Below are 24,197 nucleotides of genomic sequence, written 5' to 3'. Positions count from 1 at the left end.
TTATCATTACTTGAAATTATCCTTTTTAGTTATGCATCTCTTTCCCAATTCTAGAATGTTTCCCAGCAAGACAGGGCCTAGAACAATGCCTAGTATCTAGTTGAGGCCCCCAAAATTAGTTAAGTGAATGAGTTATCTAAATCTGAAATAAGTTTATTCTATCAATTATACTACAAGAAATTTTTAGATGCTTACCAAGACGCAGACACTGTATAATCTGGTACAGTCTAGATATACGAAATTGAATAAAACATGTCTCCCTTCCCAAAGACTCAAGGACAAACAAAACACTGCTTAAAATTATTATCTTGGCTTAAAAAGAGCTGTGACAGAGAGCTACTGGAAAATTCTGAAAGTGATTATTACTTCCTAGTGAGCTGTGTCAGGAAAATCTCCACAGAGTGTACTGTACTCACACCGGGTCTCGAAGGACGGAAAGAATGTGGCTAGGTTGGAGAATGAGATTAAGGACCTTTCAGGAGGAGGGAAAACTGTATACAAACTGAGAGAGAAAGTGAATGAAATATATGGTAACATAGAATTACAAGTATACTAGTGTGGCTATAGCATAGCACAGTTCTTAGGGGAATCTAGAAAAGGATGAGAAATTGTATTATATCACATGTTGTGGTTGGATCAAGGTGAAGGTTTAAAAAGAAATTAATTCATCAGGCAGAACATGAAATTTGATGTGAAAATAGATGGGCCACATATGGTAATACAACCCATCTCTGACATCAGGGAGGTACAGTGCAGAGGCTTGCAATGTTAGCATCGGTATCACAGATAGGGAAACTTATGTCCTCCCTGACCTGAATCTGAGAAACTTAAGAAGATACCCAGGTGGCTTGTATGTACACTACAATTTGAGAAGCCCTGGTCAGATCATGCCAATGTGAAGTGTAAATACATTGGGTATCTGTGCAGAAATGTATCCCTTTGGCATTGGGCAAGGTCAACAAAAGGTGGTGGGCCACTAGCCAATGAACTTGGGTTCAGGGATAGTCCAGGAAAAGGGGATTGGGAGAACCTATAAAAGGGCACAAGTTCTTTAGAGATTGGGTACTAAGGCAGATATCACATTAGAGTATGACACTGTAAAAACATGGACAGATTTGAATCTTTGGATCAGAGTAGCACCAATAACCAAAAAAGATTCTGTGTAGACTTCTTTGCCCCTGAGCTGGTATTCCTTAAAGTTAAAAATTCTATATTACTTTTAAATGCTGGAGTGGACCTGAGACTAGTGATAAGGATCAAGCGGCCCAACATTATACTACGGAAGATCTTAACAGTGTAGGAGTTGGCTAGGGCTTTAGACATTAATCATTCATTTACTTATTTGGCACATATTAAAGAGCAGCTGAATGCCTTCTACCTTGCCCAGAGGCTGCACAAATACATGGGATATAAAAAAGTTCTTGCACACCCAGAGTTTACAACCTACTAGGATAATAGACAATTAAGCAATTGGTTAGATAGAGACAGTTCAGGGTAGTATAAAAATGTGCAGAAAGAGCATTCAATATAATCCAGGCAAGTTAGGCTTATAAGAGAAAGTAAACTTTTGAGTTGGGACAGCAGTATGAGTAAATTATCTACATGATGAGACCATGGGAGGATATCCCTTGCTGGGGAAAGTATATGTGTAAAAATAAGAAAGAAAGAAATACTATTTGAGGAACTGGAGGTTCCATGTGACTGAAATGTAAAGTGTGTGCAGAGGGAGTGGTGAGAGATGAAGCTGGAGTTTGGTAACCAGTTTAGAGCATATCCTATGGGCTTGGAAAGACATTAAATGGTTTCAAACAGTTTAGAACACTCTCAATTGTCATTATAAAGACAAGATGATTCAGACTGCATCACTGTATGGGTGGTGGATTAGAGGGGGAAAGTCAATGGGTAAAGAGAAATGTTATGATCCTCTTGTGGCCATCTAGAAGAGCTAGTGTGGTGGGAGTCTTAGGGTTAAAGGAGATATCATGGGAAGAAGGGATGGAATGGAAAGATGTTTAGGAGATGAAAATCATAAAAATTAATGGAGAAAAAGAGAATAGGACTTTCCACCATGGATGTCACAGAGAAGAAATGATGTTGAAACAATTATGATTCTGGTGCCCAATTCTGAATGAATGAAGGAAAATGACTTGGAAGCTGGAAGGTGATGAGACTGAGTTCTGGATGATGTAAATATTGGATTATGAGAGTTGTGGGTCAAGAAGCTTGTTAAACTAATGTGGTATTCTAGAAACAAGTAGTTGGGCTCCAGGAAAGTGCATAGCTCCGCTTTCTGGTCCTGGAGGTTTTGGACAATGATGGGTTTTTATTTCAGGAGTTAGCTTTGTAGCATATAAAATGAACGGCAATTCTCAAGAAAGTTCATAATAAAAAAATCAAATTTACAACACATGAGTTAACATGGCAGGACATTTTCCCTTGAAAAGAACATATTGTAGATGGTAGGATATGCTGCTGTGTGTTGCCCTTAATCACCCTTGCAGGACTGTGGCTTCAGTCTATGGCTGCAGACAGCACAAAGCTTCACACCTCTCTGGGAACTGCTCTCAGACCAAAGGACTCACTTTACAGCAAAGAAAGATCTGCAGTGGGTATGTGTCTATGGAACCCACTGGTCCTATCACTTATCACCAAACCAAGAAGGTTTTCTCCCAATAGTTTGATAGAGTGAATTTTGAAGGCATGCTGAGGAGGTAGTTTGGAGATACCATGGAGGATGGGATATGATTCTCTAGGACCTAGTATAGACCTTAAATCAGTGACAGTCATATGGTGCTGATCCTATATTGGAAGAATACACGAGTCCAAGCACAAGGAGTAGAAGTAGCAGTAGCGAGCTGTCTTATCATCATTCCCAGTGACTGACTTGGGGGAATTGGGGTTTCCAAATCTCTCAACTTTAGGCTTTGTACATCTAGAAGTTCTGGTTTTCAGAGGGGGAATGTTTCCACCAATGGAAATAGTAAGGATTCTATTAAACTTTAAGCTAGGACTGCTGCCTAGTCACTTCAAGATCCTCATGCCAAAAGATGAACCAGCAAGGAAAGGAGTCATCATACTTTCAAGGGTAATTTCCCCTGATCATGAGGAAAAGGTAGGGATGCTGATACCTGAGAGAAGGGAAGAATACATGTGGATTCAGGTGATCTACAGGGAAATCTCTTGGCATTCCTTATACATTTATGATTTTAAAAAATGGACAAGTACAGCAGCAGTAGACTGAGAAGGCCATAGTGATCATAAACAGAAAACTCAGGGATTTGGGTCTTGGTCGCCCTGTCACATATGCCACTTGGAGCAGCAGCAGGCAAGACATAGGAGAGGGGGATTTAGAATAGTAGGAGAGGAGGGTGGCAATGAAAATCTAATGCAGAATGGGAGAGCTCTAGTGGCAGGGGCTGTAGTTCATCCTACTACCTTTTCTCTTGCAAGTTTGGCCAGGATATAAACCAATTAGGATCCTAGAGAAACCACTCCCAGATGGGGAGAACTTACTATTAGAAGCAAAGGGATCTGAGTGGTGCAGAGGTATTCTGCAGTGGAAGCTGGAGGTATTGCCAAAATAGCCTGTTTAGAACAAAGGCACTCATTCTGCCAGTTTCTGGGAGCTCACAGTGGCATCCGTCTCCAGGAATTGCCTCACGCGGGGTTATGCTCCTTCCTTGGGAACAGCCCAAATCAGTGGTCAATTGTTCAAAGCCCAGACCCATTGCTTCAACTTAGGAAAACCCTGAAGGGCCATCCCAGCTCCAGAGCTTCCTATAGGATAGACTACAGCACCTGTTTTAATTACATACTCTTCAATTTCTTCTGCTACTCAATTGTTTCCTTCTCTTTCTTACAGGTGTTATTTCTGAGTTCACTCCCAATATATCTCCTTTAAGCAAATCTCCACCTCAAAGTCTGCTTCCAGGACAAAGGGTAATTTGTAATAGATTTACATCATGCTCTTGGATGTTTTGTTTTGTTTTTAAATCCACTTTAAATATAAGACTACATCTATTGTGAAAAAGAACGTATAAATTACATGTGGTTTGTAATATTTGACTGGGAATTTGTTCAAAATTAAAACAGAAGATTACTTGAAGATATTTCACTCTGTTTTGCCTTACTTGTTTTTGGGATTTGAATATTTGTTCTACTATTCTGACAGGCACTTTCCTGCCTGATTTTGTCTGAAAAGCTTATTAGCCTCATGCTAACAAACCAAGGTCATGAGCTTACTTTCTATCTGGACCAGTGAGCTTTCATTGCTCAATGGCCACACACTACCTCTAATTCCACTTGGACCTTTTTTTTTAAAAATGTGTGCCATTAGTCACACAGAGGACTAGGAAGAGACTGTGCTAAGTGATTGGAACAAATCCAACTATACAAGTAGAGAAGTAACTCAAAGATTACACAATGATGCTCCATCAGAAGGTTCATCTGTCATGTTTCATCTGCCAGATGCTGCTATCTGAACTACATCATATTTTCCACTACTCAGTGCAACATGGAGTTTAACCTTCCCATTAACAAAAAATGCAGTCAATCTTGGAGACACATTAATATAGGTAAATTAATCTAATTTTCATAATTTTCATTCACTACTATTATAAATGTGTTCACCAGACATAGTAGACAATTGTTTCTGGTATGAAATAATAATGCTGAACTCAAAGAATTTCACTGATAAGATTCTTAGCATAAGCCTAAAATAGGTCTTGCTCTTACTACACAGCAGCATATCACAAGGATCATTTCCTTTAATTTACCTCCTGCTAAAATTTAAATAGGTATGGCACATAATGTAAAACATGATTTGTGGAAATACAGCTCATCAACATGTGTGATGAACCCTAACTGAACATTATTTTTGTGAGGAAAAAATGCTTCAAGTTTAACCCACTTAACTATAGACAGTGAAGCCACATAAATGTGGGCCATCAAAATTGCAAACTTGTAATTCTTCAGACAAACATCCAGGTATTAAGGTTTCTTCTTTTCAAATATCTTCACTGCTAGGAGTGACAGCAGCTATGAGGGAGACTTTCCTTGAATTTAGAAATTTAGAGAAGGTGCTTGCCCCCCAACATCACCATTTTCTTTTCTGGTGACTAACAAAGATCTGTTTCAATATATGATGCATATTTCATTTTAAACGTATATAGCCCCAAATCCCATTTTATCATGATATTTTAGATTTTTTGTGATCCTTTTGTATCTTATGATAGGAATTTTTTTTTATTCAATTCAGTTTTATTGAAATACATTCACACACCATACAATATCCATGATATACAATCCACTGTCCACAGTATGATAACATAGTTATGCGTTCATCACCACAATCTATCTCTGAACATTTTCCTTACATCAGAAAGAACCAGAACAAGAATAAAAAACAAAAGTGAAAAAAGAACACCCAAATCATCCCCCCATCCCACCCCATTTGTCCTTTAGGTTTTATTATGATAGGAATTTTAAAATATAAAGCTGGGAAACTTGCACTAGGACTATTGTAGATTTCCATACCTATTGTTCTGAGACTATGTGTATGAGTGTGTGTATATATATATGTACACATATATAAATTATATATATATAATTTTGTATATTATATATATATATATATAAATTTATACATATATATGTATAAGGTCATATAGAGTGTTTTGATAAATGGAAAATACTGTATTATATGGTCATACTAGAGTTTATCTACTTACTTTTTATGTTTTGGGTCCCAACCATAATATTACAGTTCTCTTTTTTCAAATTTTGCAAAATACTTCTTTCTAATAATTTTCTTGAGGTAAATTATCAATTGGCATTCAATTTTTTATTTTCACTGCTCTCGAATCATCCCTAGTAACAACTATTTGTATTTTAATCTCTGTCTTTTCCTTGCCCTCTCCTTCCACCTCCCATCCCCTGTCATTCCAAAAGGATGGCCAGGGCCTCCATGTGTTACTCAGCCTCAGTTGCTTTAAGACAAACTCTACTGTAAAAGCTGGACATCTTGGGGCAGAGAAGAGAGGTGACTGTCTTTGAGAGGTCAGAGATGGTAGCAAATACAGAAAATCCAGATGTTCCCCAGCCCAAGAGCCTGGGCCGATGGGGATCCACAGGTGGGTGATGGACCCAAGGTTCACTGCTCTGTGAAGCTCTAGGAGGTCACTTCTCCTTCACTGTGCATGGGGGAGGGAAAAGGGTTGCCAGAAGAAGGTGTTCTAGGGAGTTTCTGACAGATTACAGTGCCCAATGTAGCAGACCAGGAAAATCTCAAGGGTAACAGGTGTGATCTAAGATTCATGCCACCGCAAAATGTTTTGCATCCCTTAATAAACTCAAGATATTCCCAATATCATGGTAAAATGGGAATGGGGAGGTAGGTTAAGGTGATGTAGGGAGACTCCAATAATGACAGATTAAATTTACTGCCCATTTGTTAGAATGGAGTCTACAAAATGAATTCAAATTTATTTGGAAATGATAAGATGATGTTACATTTCTTGCATATCAAAGTTTGTGTAGAGTTTGTGGACTAAGAGACATGACTTCAGATATGATGCTATATGCACTGAAAATATAGGAAGGATACACAAGAAAATGTTGACAGTCATTGCTGCAAGATCGAAGGTGAATAGAAGGGACACTTAAAATTCATCTATTATCCCTTTGTTGGGTTTAAATATGTTAGTACAAGCAAGAATCATTTATATGATGAAAAAATTCTTAATGTGGAAAAACCTCAAAATTATAATAAAAAGAAAATGCATATGCAAATAACAGCTACTATTTATTGAGTCCTTCCTTTACATGGTACATTCCTTCCATATTTTAAATCATTTAACTGTTGCTAAGTTACACAGCAAAGAAGTGGCACAGCTAGTATTCCACCCCAGAGAAGTCTGGTTCCAGAGTCTGTTTTAACTAACACTATATGATAGTTAAAATGATATGATATAGAAACCTAGAAAATTAAGTTATCTGTAAATATCAACTTTTATAATTCCTGATAATATGATTCATGAAAAATTATGTTTTAAATCAAATAATATGCAATTATTTATATATCTCAGAATCCTCTCACAATTGTACTATATTAAGTAGTTAGCTTAATATAGTACTTAGGAAATAGCGATTTCTAGAATATCTACTTTGTATATATTATTTTCTCTCAATTTTTTAATCCTCAACTTTTATATCATTTTTCTGTTTTAATTATCTTTTTTAACTTTGGAATATTGTTTGTCAAAAAATAATACATAGCCTTGAATTGGTAGTCTCTTAAGGACTGATGGCAATCCATGTTTCTGTGGTATCTCTAGTTAAAGCTATTGAAAGTCTACTGAGACTGTTAACAGAGAATAATTAGATGTAAACATAATTATAATTAATGGGGTTTGGTCATGCAAACTGAAAATATGACACTTGGAAGAGTATTTATGTTATAATTGAGAATACTTACAGCTCCTAGTCAAGGATTCACTATTTGGGAATGATGCTTGTCTCACTATTCTTTGTACTACAAACCTTCTGATGTGTGTCTTGATACTGTTGTAGTTCACTTACTGCAATTTGCCTTGATGGGAAATGTTTGGTATTTCACCAATACTTTTAGATTCTACCAAAGGCATTAGCAAGTGTAGGTCATGTGGAAAATATTATACCTCTATCATGCCTTTTTGAATAACTGAGTAGTCATGTAGAAGTTCAATTAAAGGTCAAGTCTAAAAATCCAAATGTCAGGAAGTGTTCAGCAATTATCTCTGCATTCTTGCCCTAACCTTTGAATGAGATACAAATATCATCTTTTGTTGGGATATTTCTTGTTAAAATGAGTCATTAAGGCCCTATCTCACCCTCTTGTTTCCAGCAAGGAGGATTCTATTTTAAACTTTAGAGGTAAGGATATTCACTGTTGGGCCCTATCCTCTCTCAAGGACTTTATAATATTGCAGCTATTTCAACTCACATGGAAAAAGTACAAATGTAACACAATGTGTCCACTCTTCTGGACTCATGAAAACAACCCCTATTTATAGTTTGGTGGTTGGTAGATGCTTCTTAAAATTAACTGCCTCATTGGCTTGATATGCAATAATGTCTTGTTATGTTTTCTCAGCTCTCTTTAGTTACTGAAAGGATCTAAAATTTTGAAAATTTCAATCGTTATGTGATACATATGCTTATGTTTTATTCTGAATAGTAATTGTAAATTTCCTTAAATTATAGTTTATAAATAGTAGCTTCTTATCAATAATTGATTTTTGAATCAGTACAAATATCTGAATGATTTAAAATATTAATTTCCTGAGTATTTTGATTAAGTAAAATCAGTCCATTAACATTTCTATGATAGTCTAAGAATGATCCTGTAAAAAAGACATACCAAAAAGACTTTCTATGTCTGTAACTTAACCTCAAGATAATATGAAAGTTTCTTTCCAACCTTGTTGACAATGACTTCAAATTGTCATTTAAGTATGTCAGTATATGCAAATGAGAAGTTAAATGCTTCTGTTTTAAAAAAAACATTAATAAAATAGTTTTATATGATGATTTGTAAATAAATCAGTCACTCTTTATAGCATTTGTAAAATCATTTTATCTTATCTGGGGCATCTGTTTAATTTTAGGGCACAGAGGAACAACTTCTGTTTCAGTCAAATATATGATAGATCCAAACTGAAGCTGTAAGAACTTCACTCATCAATTTTATCCTTTTGCATAATCCAAAAGGAAGAACTGGACATGATCACAAGCCTGTTTTTATGATTATTACTTGAGACAAACTATTTTAGTTATCCATATAAAGAATACCAAAAATGTGTTTCTAAAGCAAAACGATCTTTGTTGATTTATTTTTCACAGTTTAAATGATTGGACCTACTTATAGTCATTCTAGGAGCCCTTACGTCAGAGACATGATAATCTTCCTTTTTATTCTAAACAAAGATTTCCCCTCCATCTAGCTTTACCATCAGTTCTTTGCCAACTCTAAAAATCAAGATCATCTAAAGGATTGGAGTGTGTTCTGAGTGTCTGGACTTCCGCCCCACTAGCTACTGCCTGTGCATCTTCAAAATGGAATTATAAAAGTAGGGTTATGTCAATTAGGCTAAAACAAACACATATTCATTTGTTTAATTGATTATTTGGGGGCACAGTGGGACAAGGATTTCTTTTATGGTAGGAATGAAGAGAGAGAAGTCTAATCTTTTTTTTTTTTTTTTTTTTTTTTAAGAGCTAGCCATTGAGTTAATATTTGCATGTAAATCTTGAATTGCTTGGAAGTTTCTATTAGGAGGAAGTACCTTTGATTTCCCAAAGACTGTCTAGGATACTTGAGAAAAGGCAGAGTTAAGTTGAGGCTGGCAAAGTAGAAGAGCGTATGGAGCAGGCAGTAGTGTTTTGTGTATCTGTAAAACACCACTTATGTCAATAACAGAAGACTTGGGAGAGGCTTACAGAAGCTCACACATATTGGTTATTTCAAGATCATTATCCTTTTCTTTTTACTTTTGCTTATGTTTAACAATCGATAGGCTATGGTGAAAAAGTACAGGCTCCCTAGGAGTTTCTTCCATTGTTAAGGCCGGTAGAACAATGTGGTGAGATTATTTTTAAGGATGCACCACCATACACCTGGGACACTGCTTTTTTGAGAATTGTTGTCCAATCCCTTGAGCACATATAGCTACACTCCACTTTGGTAAACGATTCACAGGGATGACGCATACTGGCTCCTCTACAACAGTTCAGAGATGAAGTCAACTTCTCCAAAGGATCATTCCCTCCTCCACAGTGACTATATTATATTTTATAACTCCAGAAACAAGATGTTGTTTTCCCTATACAAGTATTTAAGTAGTGTTTTCTTTCAAATTTTATATAGATTTCTGTCTTCCATAAGAAAGACAACAATTGTACATGAATAAGTATGTTAATAGAGTTTAATTGAATTGATGCCAAATTTATACCTTGTTAGAAAGACTTTTCCTAAGTCAGAATTGTAACAACTACTTGACATTAAGACATGAAGCTCCAATATCCACAAATATGTACAGATTTCAAAGTTTATATCTTATAAGCAGTCTTAACATTTTAGCATAGTAATAGCACACACCATGGCAAGCCTAACTTTCAAGAAGCTAAAAATGCCCATTTGCAAAAAAGAACTATAAGCAAACTTTAAAGAAATTGCAAATAGTTAGTTTCTACTTATAGATATTGGCTTGATTTGTTGATTTTATTTATGTTTAACATATCCAGAATGGTCTTTGCCTTCTTTAGGAATTCTAGTTTTAAATACCAATAAATGTGCTCCAGTCATACCTTGGTAAATAGCTTTAAATCCAGGTGAGCCAATGCTGTCATCAGATTGTAGATGCAACCACATCTGGTTGCTCATACTCACGATAAGGTCAGGAACACTGGATCCAGTGAGTCTGCACATGAGAGAAAGGTTAAAACCATTATTTAAGCCAACAAATTCCTATCGTTTAAACTTGGTAGTACTGCTAAAGTTAAATTAGAATTAAGAAAGTGTTATATTTAAATAATATTTCTTCTGATTACCAATGAGTCACCATACATAGATGGTTATAATCCTCCTAAAAACATCTTTATTACTCATATCAATATTTAAACCCCAATATTCTTGGTGTTTTATAGTAATTATTCTATTCTATATGTGCAAGTTTATATTTTTTAGTTTAAAAATCAACGTAGTCCCAGTTTGGCTGGGACTGAGAAGATTCCCAGAGTACAGAATTTTCAGTGCTAAAACTGGGATACTCCTTAGAAAATTGGGTTAGTTAGTTATCATACATGGCTGGGACATACAACCTATTGCTAGATAGTAATATAACATCACTCCATCAAAGTGAAAGCATCTCTAAGCTGAGAAACTGTATCTGTTTATTAACAAAATGCTTGAATTGTCAAGTCTGTATTTATCATGTACCTTTACCTCAAAATCTCTTTTAAGAATATATTTAACCATACATTAAGAGACTATTGAAAAGAAAATAGCCTGTATTGTATAAATAGATTTGGCAACATTTACTGAACTTTCCTTCTGCATGTTAATGTCCAGGTCACACCAAATAGCAGTTACAATGAAGCCTTGTACATTAACAAAACAGTCACATAGTGGCTCCTGCCAGCCAGTGAAAAGAAACACTAAATCTATTGACCGAATTCAGCATGCTGACAGAGAAGCACGTTGAAATAGAAAAAGTATAGGAAAAAAAAAGAAAACAATTCAACCAAAACAAATGTCTCTAATCGAATAGGAAGCTTTGCTTTCAGCAAAATAGTTTCAGGAATATGAACATATGATTTGCTCCATCAATCATATCATTTATCTATCAACCCAAAATTCTCACCTTAGGCAGCAGAAAATACCTGATTTTTCACAGGAAGATGAACAGTGGTCATTATATGTGAAGCAACTCATGCAAAGTTACACAAAATTTGAAAAAAAGTATTTCAGTGAGTGCTGTGCAATAACTAAAATACTTTTCATTCTGAAGATTTGTCTCTGTTCGCAAGATTGTTCTTTTTTTGTTTGTTTCGTTGGTTTTTTTGATTTGAGAGTTTTTTTTCTTTCCTAGGCACACATTTTATTGAAGTGTAGCATACCAAAAAGTGCATGGATCATAAATGTCTAGCTCTATAGATTTTTACAAAGTGAATACATCTATGAAAAACCACGCAGATCAGCTTTAGAATATTAGCAATTCCCCAGACACTTTCTTGTGCCCTCCCAGTCACAACCCACTCCTCCCACCTTGCTAAAACATAGACTAGTTTTGCCTCTATTTTAACTTCATATCAATGAAATCATCCTATCTATAATCTTTTGCTCAACATTGCATTTGTGAAATTTACCCATGTTATTGTTTGTAGTTGTATTTCATTTATTTTACTTTTCGTGTAGAATTTACATTGTACTTATATGTAACATTTATTTACACATTGTATCATTGGTGGACATAAGCACTGATTCTAGTTTGGGGCTAAGAATAGTGCTGTTTTGACCATTTTTTACAAGTAATTTGGTGAATTTATGAATACATTTTGGGGTATATATCCCAGAGTAGAACTGTGGGAAAGAGATTACATATATGTGCAGCTTTAGCAAATCCTGACAAAAATATTTTCCAAAGTAGTTATATCATTTTATACTCCTACAAACAGTGTATGAGTGTCTCAATTGCTTCACAAGATTACCAACACTTGGGATTGTCAAGTTTTTGTTTCTTTTGTTTTGCCATTCTGCTAGGTTGTTTGCACTATACTGTACAGTTTTAAATAGGATTTTCTTGATGGCTAATGATGTTAAACACCCCTTCATATGCTTATTGAAAATTTAGAGATATTTGTTTGGGAAGTTTCTTTTTTTTATTTTTAAATTGGGTTTTATAGTGGTTGTAAAGTAAGTCCCACAATTTTGGATTCCTCTCCCTTCAAAAGATGGAGCTTAATTCTACTTCACTTGAGCGTTGGCTAGGCTTAGTGATTCACTTCTAATGAACAGAATACATTGGAAGTGATGGCCTGTTACTTCGGAGACTAATTTATGAAAGGCACTGAGGCTTTCCCTTCGCTGTCTTTTGCTTGGACCTCTTGCTCTGGCAGAAGCCAGCTTCCGTTTTGCAAGAAACTGAAGCCCTCTACCAACAATCAGTAAGGAACTGTGGCAGCCTGGCAACAGCTATTAAGTGAACCATCTTGGAAGTAAATCCTTCAGCTCCATTCAAGACTTCAGATGGCTTAAAGCCCTGACTAAAACCTTGATTGCAACCTCATGAAAGATAGAGACCCCAAACCAGCCAATTACCCTCTCGCAAATTCCTGACCCTCGGAAACTGACCCTCAGAAAACTGTTGCTTTAAGTTGCTAAGATTTGTGGTAATTTTTATGCAACAATAAACTTATAAGGCTATTTATAACTTTCTAATGATATTTGGAACTTTTTCTAATGTCTTCTGGATATCAGTTCTTTGTTAGATATATGTGCACTACAAATATCTTCTCCCATGTGTGACTTGCCTTTTCACTCTTTTATTGGTATCTTTTGACTAAAAAGATATGTTTCAATTTTAATTTTTATGGTTGATAATTTTGTGTTCTGTTAAAAAATGTTTGTCAACCTAAGGTCATGAAGATATGTTACTATATTATTTTCTAAAACTTACTATTTTACCTTTAAGTCTATAGTTCATTGAACTGAAATTGACTTTTACATAGAGTATGAAGGTGATACTGAGTTTTATTCTTTTCCATAAGAATATCCAATTGATCCTGACCTTATATTGAAATGTCACTGTATTACAGTAGCATTTTTGTTATAAATGGACTTTTATCTTTTGCACTGATTATTTATCTTTTCATCTATCTTTGCACAAATACCACATAGAATCAGTTAATGTAGGTTTATAATGAAACGTGAAAACTGCTCGTCCAGATCTTCAAATTTCTTATTTTTCTTCAAGGTCATGGTAGCTACTCTTGATCCTTTGCATTTAGAGATAAATTTTTACAATCAGCCATCAGTTCCCTCATGCAACCCACCCTCACCCCCCACCCCCATCTCCCTGGGCTTCTTATTAGAATTGCAATGAATCTATGGACTGGCTGGAGAGAACAAAGATATTTATAGTTTGATTTTCTAATCTGTTAACACAGTAAACCTTCCATTTATTCAGGTCTTTTTAAATTTCATTCAATAACATTTTGTTATGGGCCTATAAGTTTCCTTTCTTGTAATGCCCTTGTTAGGATTTAGTTTAAAAGCCTCATAAAATTAATTGAGAAATACTTTATTTTGTTTAAATCTTTCTAGTGTCTGAATTTATTGCTATTTTATTTAACATTTTGACATGCAGTGTGGTGTTATTACAATTTGAAATGATGTGAAGTATTCCATGGTGAAGTTACTTGGGCCCAGAGTTATCTTTGTGGGAAAGTATTTAATGTAGATTCAATTTTTTGTGTGTGTTTTTTGGAGACTTGTGTATCTTTCTTTAGATTTATTCTTATATATTTTCTAATTATTTGTTGCAAAAATTAAATTTTGCATGTTGATTTTGTATCTAACAACTTTGATAGATGGCTTATTAATCTGTAGTTTGTAGTTTCTTTTGAATGTTCTACGTACACAATCATGTAACCATAATTAATGCCTATTTTATTTCTTCCTTCCAAATCTTTTTAAATTTTACTTATTTTTCTACTAACTAAAGCTTCCAGGACTAGGTTGAAAAAAGATAATGAAAACTGGTATAATGATTGTTCATCTCTTGAGAAGATGATGTAAATTATCAGTGTTATTTTGTTAATGTTATGATGTTAAACCACTTGCATTCCTGAAATAAACTCCAATAGGCGGTGACAAATTATTATTTAATATAGCACAAGATTCAATTTACTACTATTTTATTTAACATTTTTACATCTATGTTTTTAAATAGATTGACCTATAATATGCCTTCTCATAATGTACTTGTTAAGATTTGGCATCAAGTTTAGTATAAAAGCTTCATAAAATTTGTTGAGAAGTGTGCCTTCTGTTTTCTGGAAGACATTGTAAATATTGGTACTATTTCTTTGTGAAATAATTGGGAACATTCACTTGTAAAGCTATTTAAGTCTAGATTTTTTTGTGGGAAGGTTTTAAATTCAGAGTCAATTTCTTTAATAGATACAGTACTGTATATATTATATATATTAGATACATATATAATTATATATAATGTATTATATATAATCTATACAGGTGTTCTATTGTTCCTATTCAGTCTAGGTGAACTGTTTTTCAATAAAACATCCATTATATATGCATTTCAAACTTATTGTCATACATTTTTATAATATCCACTTATTTTACTTTTGATATCCATGAAATCTGGAATTCTAGCTCCTTTTTCATTCCTGATATTAGTAATATGTGTCTCTTCCTTATTTTTTTTGCCAATAGATCTAGGAGGTGATAATTAATTTTATAATTGGGATTTTTATTGAGATAATTGTGGATACACCTTCAGTTTTTAAGAAAAATTACAGTGAGATCCTGTTTCCCTCAATGTTAACATTTTGCAAAACTTGTAGTCTGCTATCACAGACATCAGTCCACCTATTTTATTCAGATTTACCCAGTTTTATTTGTATTGATTTGTGTTTATATAGGTAAATGTGTATGTGCTTAATTCTATATAATTTTACATGTGTGGGTTCATAAATCCATCATCACAATCAAGATACTCAAGAGTTTCAAAACCACCAAGATCCCTTTTATAATATCTACTTCCCTATCCCTACACACCCTTTCAGGCCCTATCCCCGGCAACCACTGATGTGTTCTCTATCTATAAATTCTTGCATTTGAGAAATATAGTACATATATGCAGGATATCAGTCTCTTGTCAGATATATAGATTTCAAATATTTTCTCCCATTGAGTTGGCTGCCTCTTCACCTTTTGGACAAAGTTTTTTGAGGTACAGAAGCTTTTGATTTTGAGGAGTTCCCATTTATCTATTTTTTCTTTCATTGCTTGTACTTTGGCTGTAAGGTCTAAGAAATTCTACAACTCAGCAACAGTAGTACAAACAGCCAATTATAAAATGGGCAAAGGATATGAAAAGGTATTTTTCTGAAGAGAAAATACAAATGGCTAAAAAAAACATGAAAAAGTGTTCATCTTCACTAGCTATTAGGGAAATGCAAATGAAACCCACACCAAAAAGAATGGCTGCCATTAAACAAACAGGAAACTACAAATGCTGGAGAGGATGTGGAGAGATTGGAACTCTTATTCATTGCTGGTGGGAATGTATACTGTTACATCCACTGTGGAAGACAGTTTGGTGGTTTCTTGGAAAACTAGATATTGAATTACCCTACTGTGCCGGTTTGAATGTATTGTGTCCCCCAAATGCCATCATCTTTGTGGTCTTGTGGGACAGACGTTTTGGTGCTGGTTAGATTTGCTTGGAATGTGCCCCACCCAGCTGTGGGTGGTGACTTTGGTGGGATACTCCCATGGAGGTGTGGCCCCGCCCATTCAGGGTGGGCCTTGATCGGTGGAGCTATATAAATGAGCTAACTTGGGGGGAGAAGAGAGAGTGCAGCTGGGAGTGATGTTTTGAAGAGAAGCAAGCTTGCTAGAAAGGAATGTCCTGGGAGAAAGCCATTTTGAAACCAGAACTTTGGAGCAGACGCCAGCCATGTGCCTTCCCAGCTAACAGAGGTTTTCCGGACACTATTTGCCATCCTCCAGTGAAGGTACCCGATTACTGATGTGTTACTTTGGATACTTTATGGCCTTAAGACTGTAACTGTGTAGTGAAATAAACCCTCATTTTATAAAAGCCTATCCATCTCTGGTGTTTTGCATTCTGCAGCATTAGGAAACTAGGACAGATTTTGGTACCAGAGAAGTGGGGTGTTTTTGCTGCTGAGTTTGCAAATACCAAACATGTTGGAACGGCTTTTTAAATGGATAATGGGGAGTTTCTGGAAGACTTGTGAGGAGCTTGATAGAAAAGGCCAAAACTGCTTTAGAGAGACTGTTTGTGGAAATATGGACTCTAAAGATACTTCTGACGAGGCCTTGAACAGAGATGATGAATGTGTTGTTATGAATTGGAAGAAAGGCAATCCTTGTTATAAAGTGGCAGAGAATTTGGCAAAATTAAGTCCTGGTGTCAGATGGAAGGAAGAATTTAAAAGCAACAACCTGGAATACTTAGCTGAGGAGATCTCCAGACTACATGTGGAGGACATATCCTGGCTTCTCCTTGCAGCTTATAGTAAAATGCGAGTGGAGAGAGATAAACTTAGAACTGAACTCTTGGGTTCAAAGAAACCAGAAGTTGATGGCTTGGAAAATTACGGGCTTCCAGTGGGTAGAATCCCAGAAGCTACAGCCCAACCTGAGGACAAGCCAAGATTGGATAAGGAGTTAAGCAGAAAGGATTTGTGGAAACTCCTATCGTCTGATGGCTTTGACCCCTGCATGCTTCATGCAAAGCCAACAGAATTTTTGCGAGATCTTTATAGACGGAGCCATTGCCGGTCTGGACTGGAGGAGACAGACAAGGAACAAACTGAAGGAAAAATTTCTTCAAAGACAGAGCCATGGAGGTTGAGGTCTGGAGTCAAGAGGTCTCGGGCTGGGAGAGCGGAGCAGCCCACATGCATGGAAAGGGTGAGTTTGCCCTGGAGGTCGAGGGCGGGCTTTCCGCCTCGATGCTCTGGAAGAGTTTTGCCACCTCAGGTCCCAAAGAGGGTGGAGCACATTTCCAGGGAATTGGGGAGAGCCTGGCTGCCACCACACTGTTCTGAAGGGGTTGAGCGTGTGCCCCGGAGATGGAAGGGAATCCGGGAGCTGCCCCTATGTTTGAGGAGGGTGGGGCCGAGAAGGTGGTCTCCCCAATGTGTGGGTATGTTGGAGCACTCACCTAAGCGTTTGGAGAGGAAAGGGCTGCTGAAAAGGCCCTTAGGAAGAGTTAGGCTCCCACTCTCTCAAGCCCCAAGGATGCAACGTTGTTCTGTTAATGACTCTCAGACCTTGAAATCTAATGGAGTTTGTCCTGCAGGTTTTAAGAACTGTTTTGGTCCTGTTAACCCTGTTTTCCTTACTGTTTCTCCTTATGGCAATGGAAATGTTTATCCTATGAATGTCCCTCCTTTGTATATTGGAAGCATATAACTTGTTCTAAGTCCACAGATCCAAGCTAAAGGAAAAGTTTGCCTTAGGACTGACCACGCCTATATTTGAGTTTGATGGGATTTTGTACTTAACTATTGTTACTGAAATGATTTGAGTTTCTGTGGTATTGTGGGATGAATGTATTTTGTATTTGGAAAGATAATGTCATTTTGGGGTCCAGGGGGTGGAATGTGCCTGTTTGAATGTATTGTGTCCCCCAAATGCCATTATCTTTGTGGTCTTGTGGGACAGACGTTTTGGTGCTGGTTAGATTTGCTTGGAATGTGCCCCACCCAGCTGTGGGTGGTGACTTTGGTGGGATACTCCCATGGAGGTGTGGCCCCGCCCATTCAGGGTGGGCCTTGATCGGTGGAGCTATATAAATGAGCTAACTTGGGGGGAGAAGAGAGAGTGCAGCTGGGAGTGATGTTTTGAAGAGAAGCAAGCTTGCTAGAAAGGAATGTCCTGGGAGAAAGCCATTTTGAAACCAGAACTTTGGAGCAGACGCCAGCCATGTGCCTTCCCAGCTAACAGAGGTTTTCCGGACACTATTTGCCATCCTCCAGTGAAGGTACCCGATTACTGATGTGTTACTTTGGATACTTTATGGCCTTAAGACTGTAACTGTGTAGTGAAATAAACCCTCATTTTATAAAAGCCTATCCATCTCTGGTGTTTTGCATTCTGCAGCATTAGGAAACTAGGACACCTACGATCCGGCAATTCCATTCTTAGTATATATACCCAGAACAACTCAAAGCAGGGACACAAACAGACATTTGTACATAGATGTTCATAGCAGCATTGTTCACAATTGCCAAGAGATGGAAGCAATCTAAGTGCCCTTCAACAGTCAAGTGGATAAACAAAATGTGGTATATTCATACAATGGACTACTATGTAGCAGTGAGAAGGAACAAGGTCCTGAAAAATGGGACAATATGGATGAACCTTGAAGATATAATTCTGAGTGAAATAAGCCAGACACAAAAGGAGAGATATTGTTTATTACCACTTCTATGAACTCTCTGAACAATATAACATCAATGTCTTATAATATAGAATATTGGGGAAATCTGGAATTATAGCTCAGTATAGACAGTAGCTAGTGAGTGGGAATGATAAGCTAATATGCTCAGATATGCTCATAATGTTGAATTCAAAGGTATGGTAATGAATAGGGGTGATGATTGTTAATGGGATTATAAGTAACAGAGCTGTATTGAATGCGAATAGGATTGAAAGGGGTTGTTTAAAGGCATGTTTCCCACAGATCACCACACCACAAATATAGATAGGGGCTTGCATGATATATTTCTAAGGTGTGACATTAGCACAGAGAATTGACAACAGAGGGTATATGGGAAAAATCTACATATTGAAAAAAAAAAAGATATATAATATATAAATGGAACCATACAATACATAAACTTTTAGGATTGCTTTTTTCCCACTCTGTGTAATTTCCTGAAGATTCATCCGAATTGTGGCAGGTATTAATAGCTTGTTCCTTTTTATTGTTGATATTACTCCATGGTGTATATATACCACAGTGTGTTTAACCATTCTCTTGTTTAAGGACAGCCTGGCTGATCCCAGTTTTGTGTGTTTACAGATAAGCTGCTATGAACATTGTGTACAGGTATTTTTGTGAATGAAAGTTTTCATTTATCTCTGATAAATTGCCGAAAATGCAATTGTTGTGTAGTATGACAATCGCATGTTTCATGTTATAAAAAAACTGCCAAACTGTTATCCAGCGTGGCCATACTATTTTATATTCCTACCAGTTTACCCACATTCTCTCCAGCATTTGGTTTTGTCACTATTATTTATTTTGACCATTCTGATATATGTGTAGACATAGCTCATTATTGATTATTGTTTTAATTTACGTTTTCCTGTGCCTAGTTGCTCTCTGTATATAATCCTTAGTGAAATATCTGTTCATGTCTTTTCTGCTTTCCTAGTTGTTTTGTTCTGTCTAACTATTGAATTTTGAGATCTTTTTATGTATTCTAGATAGTAGCCTTTTGCCAGATACGTGAATTGCAAATATTTTCTCCCAGTATGTAACTTCTTTTCATCCTCTTTTTATGGTCTTTCACAGAGTAAAACTTTTAAATTTTTATGAGGTCCAATGTATCCATTTTACCTTTTATGTCAAGTCTAAATATTTTTTGCCTAGCCTGAGATACCAAAGATTTTCTCCCATTTTTTCTAATTTTTTTTTGTTTTATATTTTACAATTAACTCCATGTTCTATTTTGAGTTAATTTTTGTATAAGGTATTCAACTTATGTTAAGGTTTTTTATTATTATTATTTTGTTGACAATGTATAGTAAATTTCTCCAGCACCATTTGTTAAAAAGGCTATCCTTCCTTCTTAAATTGTTTTTGTGTCTTTCTCGAAAATCAGTTAAGCATATTTATGTGGGTCTATTTCTAGATTTTCTATTCTGTTCCATTGTTCAATGTATCACACTGTCTTGATTACTATAGCTAAAAAGGAAGTGTTAATGTCAGATAGAGGGAGAACCTAAGATGGCGGCTAGGTGAGACAGGGCAAAAAAACAGCTCCATGAAAAATACTAGATAAAAGCCAGAAAGTGACCCAGAACACAAGTTCCAGTGATGCACCAGCCGACAAGGTCTGCTAAATCCACAGGGACCATGCATTTGGTGAAACCGGGAGTCTGCATTATGAAAAAAGTGAGTGAGCTGACTGAAAGTCTGGCGGCCATGCTGCAGTGTGGGGAAGCGGCTGCAGATATGGTGGCAAGAACTGAGCAGTGAAGTGCAGCAGGAACGGGCTGTGCCAACACTTCAATATCTGGCATGGAAGATAGGTTTTCCCACATCCGCTGCTAATTGTCTCAGAGCCAGGGGGGCAGAGGGAAGCCAAAAGGAGAAAGAAACCTTGCCCCTTTCAGCCGTCTTCCTGGCGGGCTGGGGATGCTCCTGCCCAGGGCTGGAGCCACAGCCCAAAGCCTTACCAAGGGTCCCAGTGTGACAGGGAGTGTTTGTCGCAGCACTGTGCACACACCACAATATCAGGGGTCAACAGTGGCCTTTAGTGCACCCACAGCTAATTATCCCAGAGCTGGGAAGGCAGAGCTGTGCAAAAAGGGGGAAAATAACATGCCCCATTCAGCCATCTTTACAGCAGGCTGGGAATGCCCCTGCATGGCCCAGAGGCCCAGAGCTTCCCCGGAGGGCCAGCGTGCACTTGTGATGCAGCACAGCCTTCCCTCAGCAGAGGTCCTGGAAGAGCATGGCTGAGAAGGGGGACCCACTCAGAAATCCCAGGGACCCTATGCCAATACCAAGGACTTATGGGTCAGTGGCAGAGACAGCCTGTGGCAAGACAGAAATGGAGGCTTATACTCTTGCAACAGCCTTAAATCTCCGGGAACACCTGAGAGGTTTGATTATTAAAGCTGCCCTGCTTCCCTAACTGCTCAGACACATGCCCCTCATTCAGGGCAGACAGCACCACCAACACACCCAAACTTGGTGCACCAATTGAACCCCACAAGAATCAGACCCCCACACACCACAAAGACAAAGTTGGGGAGAACTGCCTTGAGAGGAATAGGTGACTTGCAGAAGCCATCTGCTGGTTAGTTAGAGAACGTGTATGCCACCAAGCTGTAGATCGGACAAATTAGAGATTGGTATTTGTCATATTCTGAAAGAACCATATCAAGTAAAGCAAATGCCAAGAGGCCAAAAACAACAGAAAATTTTAAAGCATATAATAAAACCAGAAGATATGGAGAACACAAACCCAAACACCCAAATCATAAGATCAGAGGAGACACAGTACTTGGAGTAATTAATCAAAGAACTAAAGACAAACAATGAAAGCATGGCATGGGATATAAAAGACATGAAGAAGAGCATGGCACAGGATATAAAGGACATGAAGAAGACCCTAGAAGAGCATAAAGAAGAAATTGCAAGAGTAAATAAAAAAATAGAAGATCTTATGGAAATAAAAGAAACTGTTGGCCAAATTAAAAAGATTTTGGATTCTCATAGTACAAGACTAGAGGAAGCTGAACAATGACTCAGCATCCTTGAGGACGACAGAATGGAAAATGAAAGAACAAAAGAAAGAATGGGGAAAAAAATCGAAATGGATCTTAGGGATATGATAGATAAAATAAAACATCCAAATTTAAGACTCATTGGTATCCCAGAAGGGGAAGAGAAGGGTAAAGGTCTAGAAAGAGTATTCAAAGAAATTGTTGGGGAAAACTTCCCAAACCTTCTACACAATATAAATACACAAAGCATAAATGCCCAGCGAACTCCAAATTGAATAAATCCAAATAAACCCACTCGGAGACATATTCTGATCAGACTGTCAAATACTGAAGAGAAGGAGCAAGTTCTGAAAGCAGCAAGAGAAAAGCAATTCACCACACAAATTAAAACAACATAAGACTAAGTAGTGACTACTCAGTGACCACCATGGAGGTGAGAAGGCAGTGGCATGACATATTAAAAATTCTGAGAGAGAAAAATTTCCAACCAAGAATACTTTATCCAGCAAAACTCTCCTTCAAATTTGAGGGAGAGCTTAAATTTTTCACAGACAAATGCTGAGAGATTTTGCTAATAAAAGACCTGCCCTACTTCAGATACTAAAGGGAGCCCGACTGACAAAGAAACAAAGAAAGGAGAGAGAGATATAGAGAAATTTAACAGACATATATAGAACATTACATCCCAAATCACCAGGACACACATTCTTCTCTAGTGATCATGGATCTTTCTCCAGATAAGACCATATGCTGGGACATAAAACAAGCCTCAATAAATTAAAAAAAAAAAAATGAATATATTCAAAGTACATTCTCTGACCACAATGGAATATAAACAGAAGTCAATAACCATCAGAGACTTGGAGAATTCACAAACACCTGTGGGTAAAAATGAGGGGAAGATGAAAACATTACTGGATAATCAAAAGCTGAGGAACTTCATCACCAGTAGATCAGCCCTATAAGAAATGCTAAAGGGAATTGTGCAGGCTGAAAGGAAGGGACACTAAACAATTGACTGAAACCACATGATGAAATATAGATTTCCAGTAAAGAACACATGGTAAATATAAATACTAATACTACTGTCTTTTTGATTCATAACTCCACTATTTACTTCCTACAGGATCTAAAATGCATAAACTGCAATGATAAATCAGTGGTTTTGGACTCAATGTAAAGTATGTAATTTTTGACAAGAATTACATAAAGGTGGGGGAATGGAGGAGTATAGGAACATAGTTTATGTGTCCTATTGAAGTTAAGTTGGTATCAAAGAAAAACAAAATTGTTACAGATTTAAGATGTTAAATTTAAGCCCCACAGTAAACACAAAGAAAGTATCAGAGAATATGACCATAGAAATGAAAAGTAGAGTATGGGTTACAAGAAGTGGGGTAAGGGTCAATGGGGAGTTAAGAAATGAGTGTAGGGTTTCTGTTTGGGGTGAAGGGAAATTTCTAGTAATGGATGGTGGGAAGGTGATGGCATTGCAACATTCTAAATGTGATTAATCCCACTAATAGAATGCTAGGGAGGTGTTGGAATGGGAAGATTTAGGCTGTATATATGTTTCCACAATTGAAAAAAAAAAAAAAAGAAAAGAAAAATACAGTCTAAATAGATAATGACAGTTAAATGCCAAGAATGATCCTGGATGGGATCTGAGGATGGAGGAGAGGAGGCTCAAAGGGACACAGTTTGGACATAAGGTAGAAAAAAAAATAAATATAGAATGTAAGCTTTGTATCAACGTTGAACTTCTTGAGCTTCTTAGCTGTGCTTAATGGGATTACATAAAAGAATGTTCTTGTTCATGGGAAATGTATATGTGAATTATATTGTTTGTTCAAGGATGTGTGCAGCTTGCTCTCATATGTTCAGAAGACAGAGCAATAGATGATGGATGATAGGGAGGGAGGGAGGGAAAGAAATAAATGGTGGTATGACAGGATGTTAAAGTTGGTGGACCGGAGTATCGGGGGAGGGGAGTTGGGGTATACTGGAGTTTTGTGTATGGGGTTTGTATTGTTTATGCAACTGTACCTGTAAGTTTAAATTTATTTCAAAATAAAATTAAAAAAAAAAACAAACAAACATAGTAAGATTCAACCTTTACCCTTTGGCTCAGTTTGCCCTGGTCTTAACCAGATCTGCTTCATTCATATCTCTAACTGAAGTCTGGGCTCTTTTTGAGCTTTTTTTTTTTTTTAACAGTTGCTGTATGCACTAATACTGACTTTCATATCTGCCAAGCTCCAGCTCTGAGTTCCAGAACACCACTTTTTAACATGAACAAGTTAGGGTAGTCACTGCCTAGACATCCCTGAAGGGCGGGAAACTGATTAAACTAGAGGAAGGGGTAGAAACTGACGAGATGGAATTTAACAAAGGATTATGAATACCGAATCTC

General features: G+C 36.8%; 1 protein-coding gene across 3 annotated transcripts in view; it reads right to left on the bottom strand.

Moving 5' to 3' along the window:
* CSMD1 (CUB and Sushi multiple domains 1) overlaps nucleotides 1–24,197 on the bottom strand; it is a 2,222,584-nt gene that overhangs the window by 541,919 nt on the left and 1,656,468 nt on the right. For all 3 annotated transcript variants that reach the window (XM_037812751.1, XM_037812753.1, XM_037812752.1), the window contains exon 12: nucleotides 10,345–10,457. In XM_037812751.1, the coding sequence (XP_037668679.1) occupies nucleotides 10,345–10,457 (113 nt within the window). The remainder of the gene's footprint in view (nucleotides 1–10,344; nucleotides 10,458–24,197) is intronic.

The sequence above is a fragment of the Choloepus didactylus genome, chromosome 20, assembly GCF_015220235.1.
Source record: "Choloepus didactylus isolate mChoDid1 chromosome 20, mChoDid1.pri, whole genome shotgun sequence".
Taxonomy (NCBI): domain Eukaryota; kingdom Metazoa; phylum Chordata; class Mammalia; order Pilosa; family Megalonychidae; genus Choloepus; species Choloepus didactylus.
This window is presented reverse-complemented; position numbering and strand designations above follow the sequence as displayed.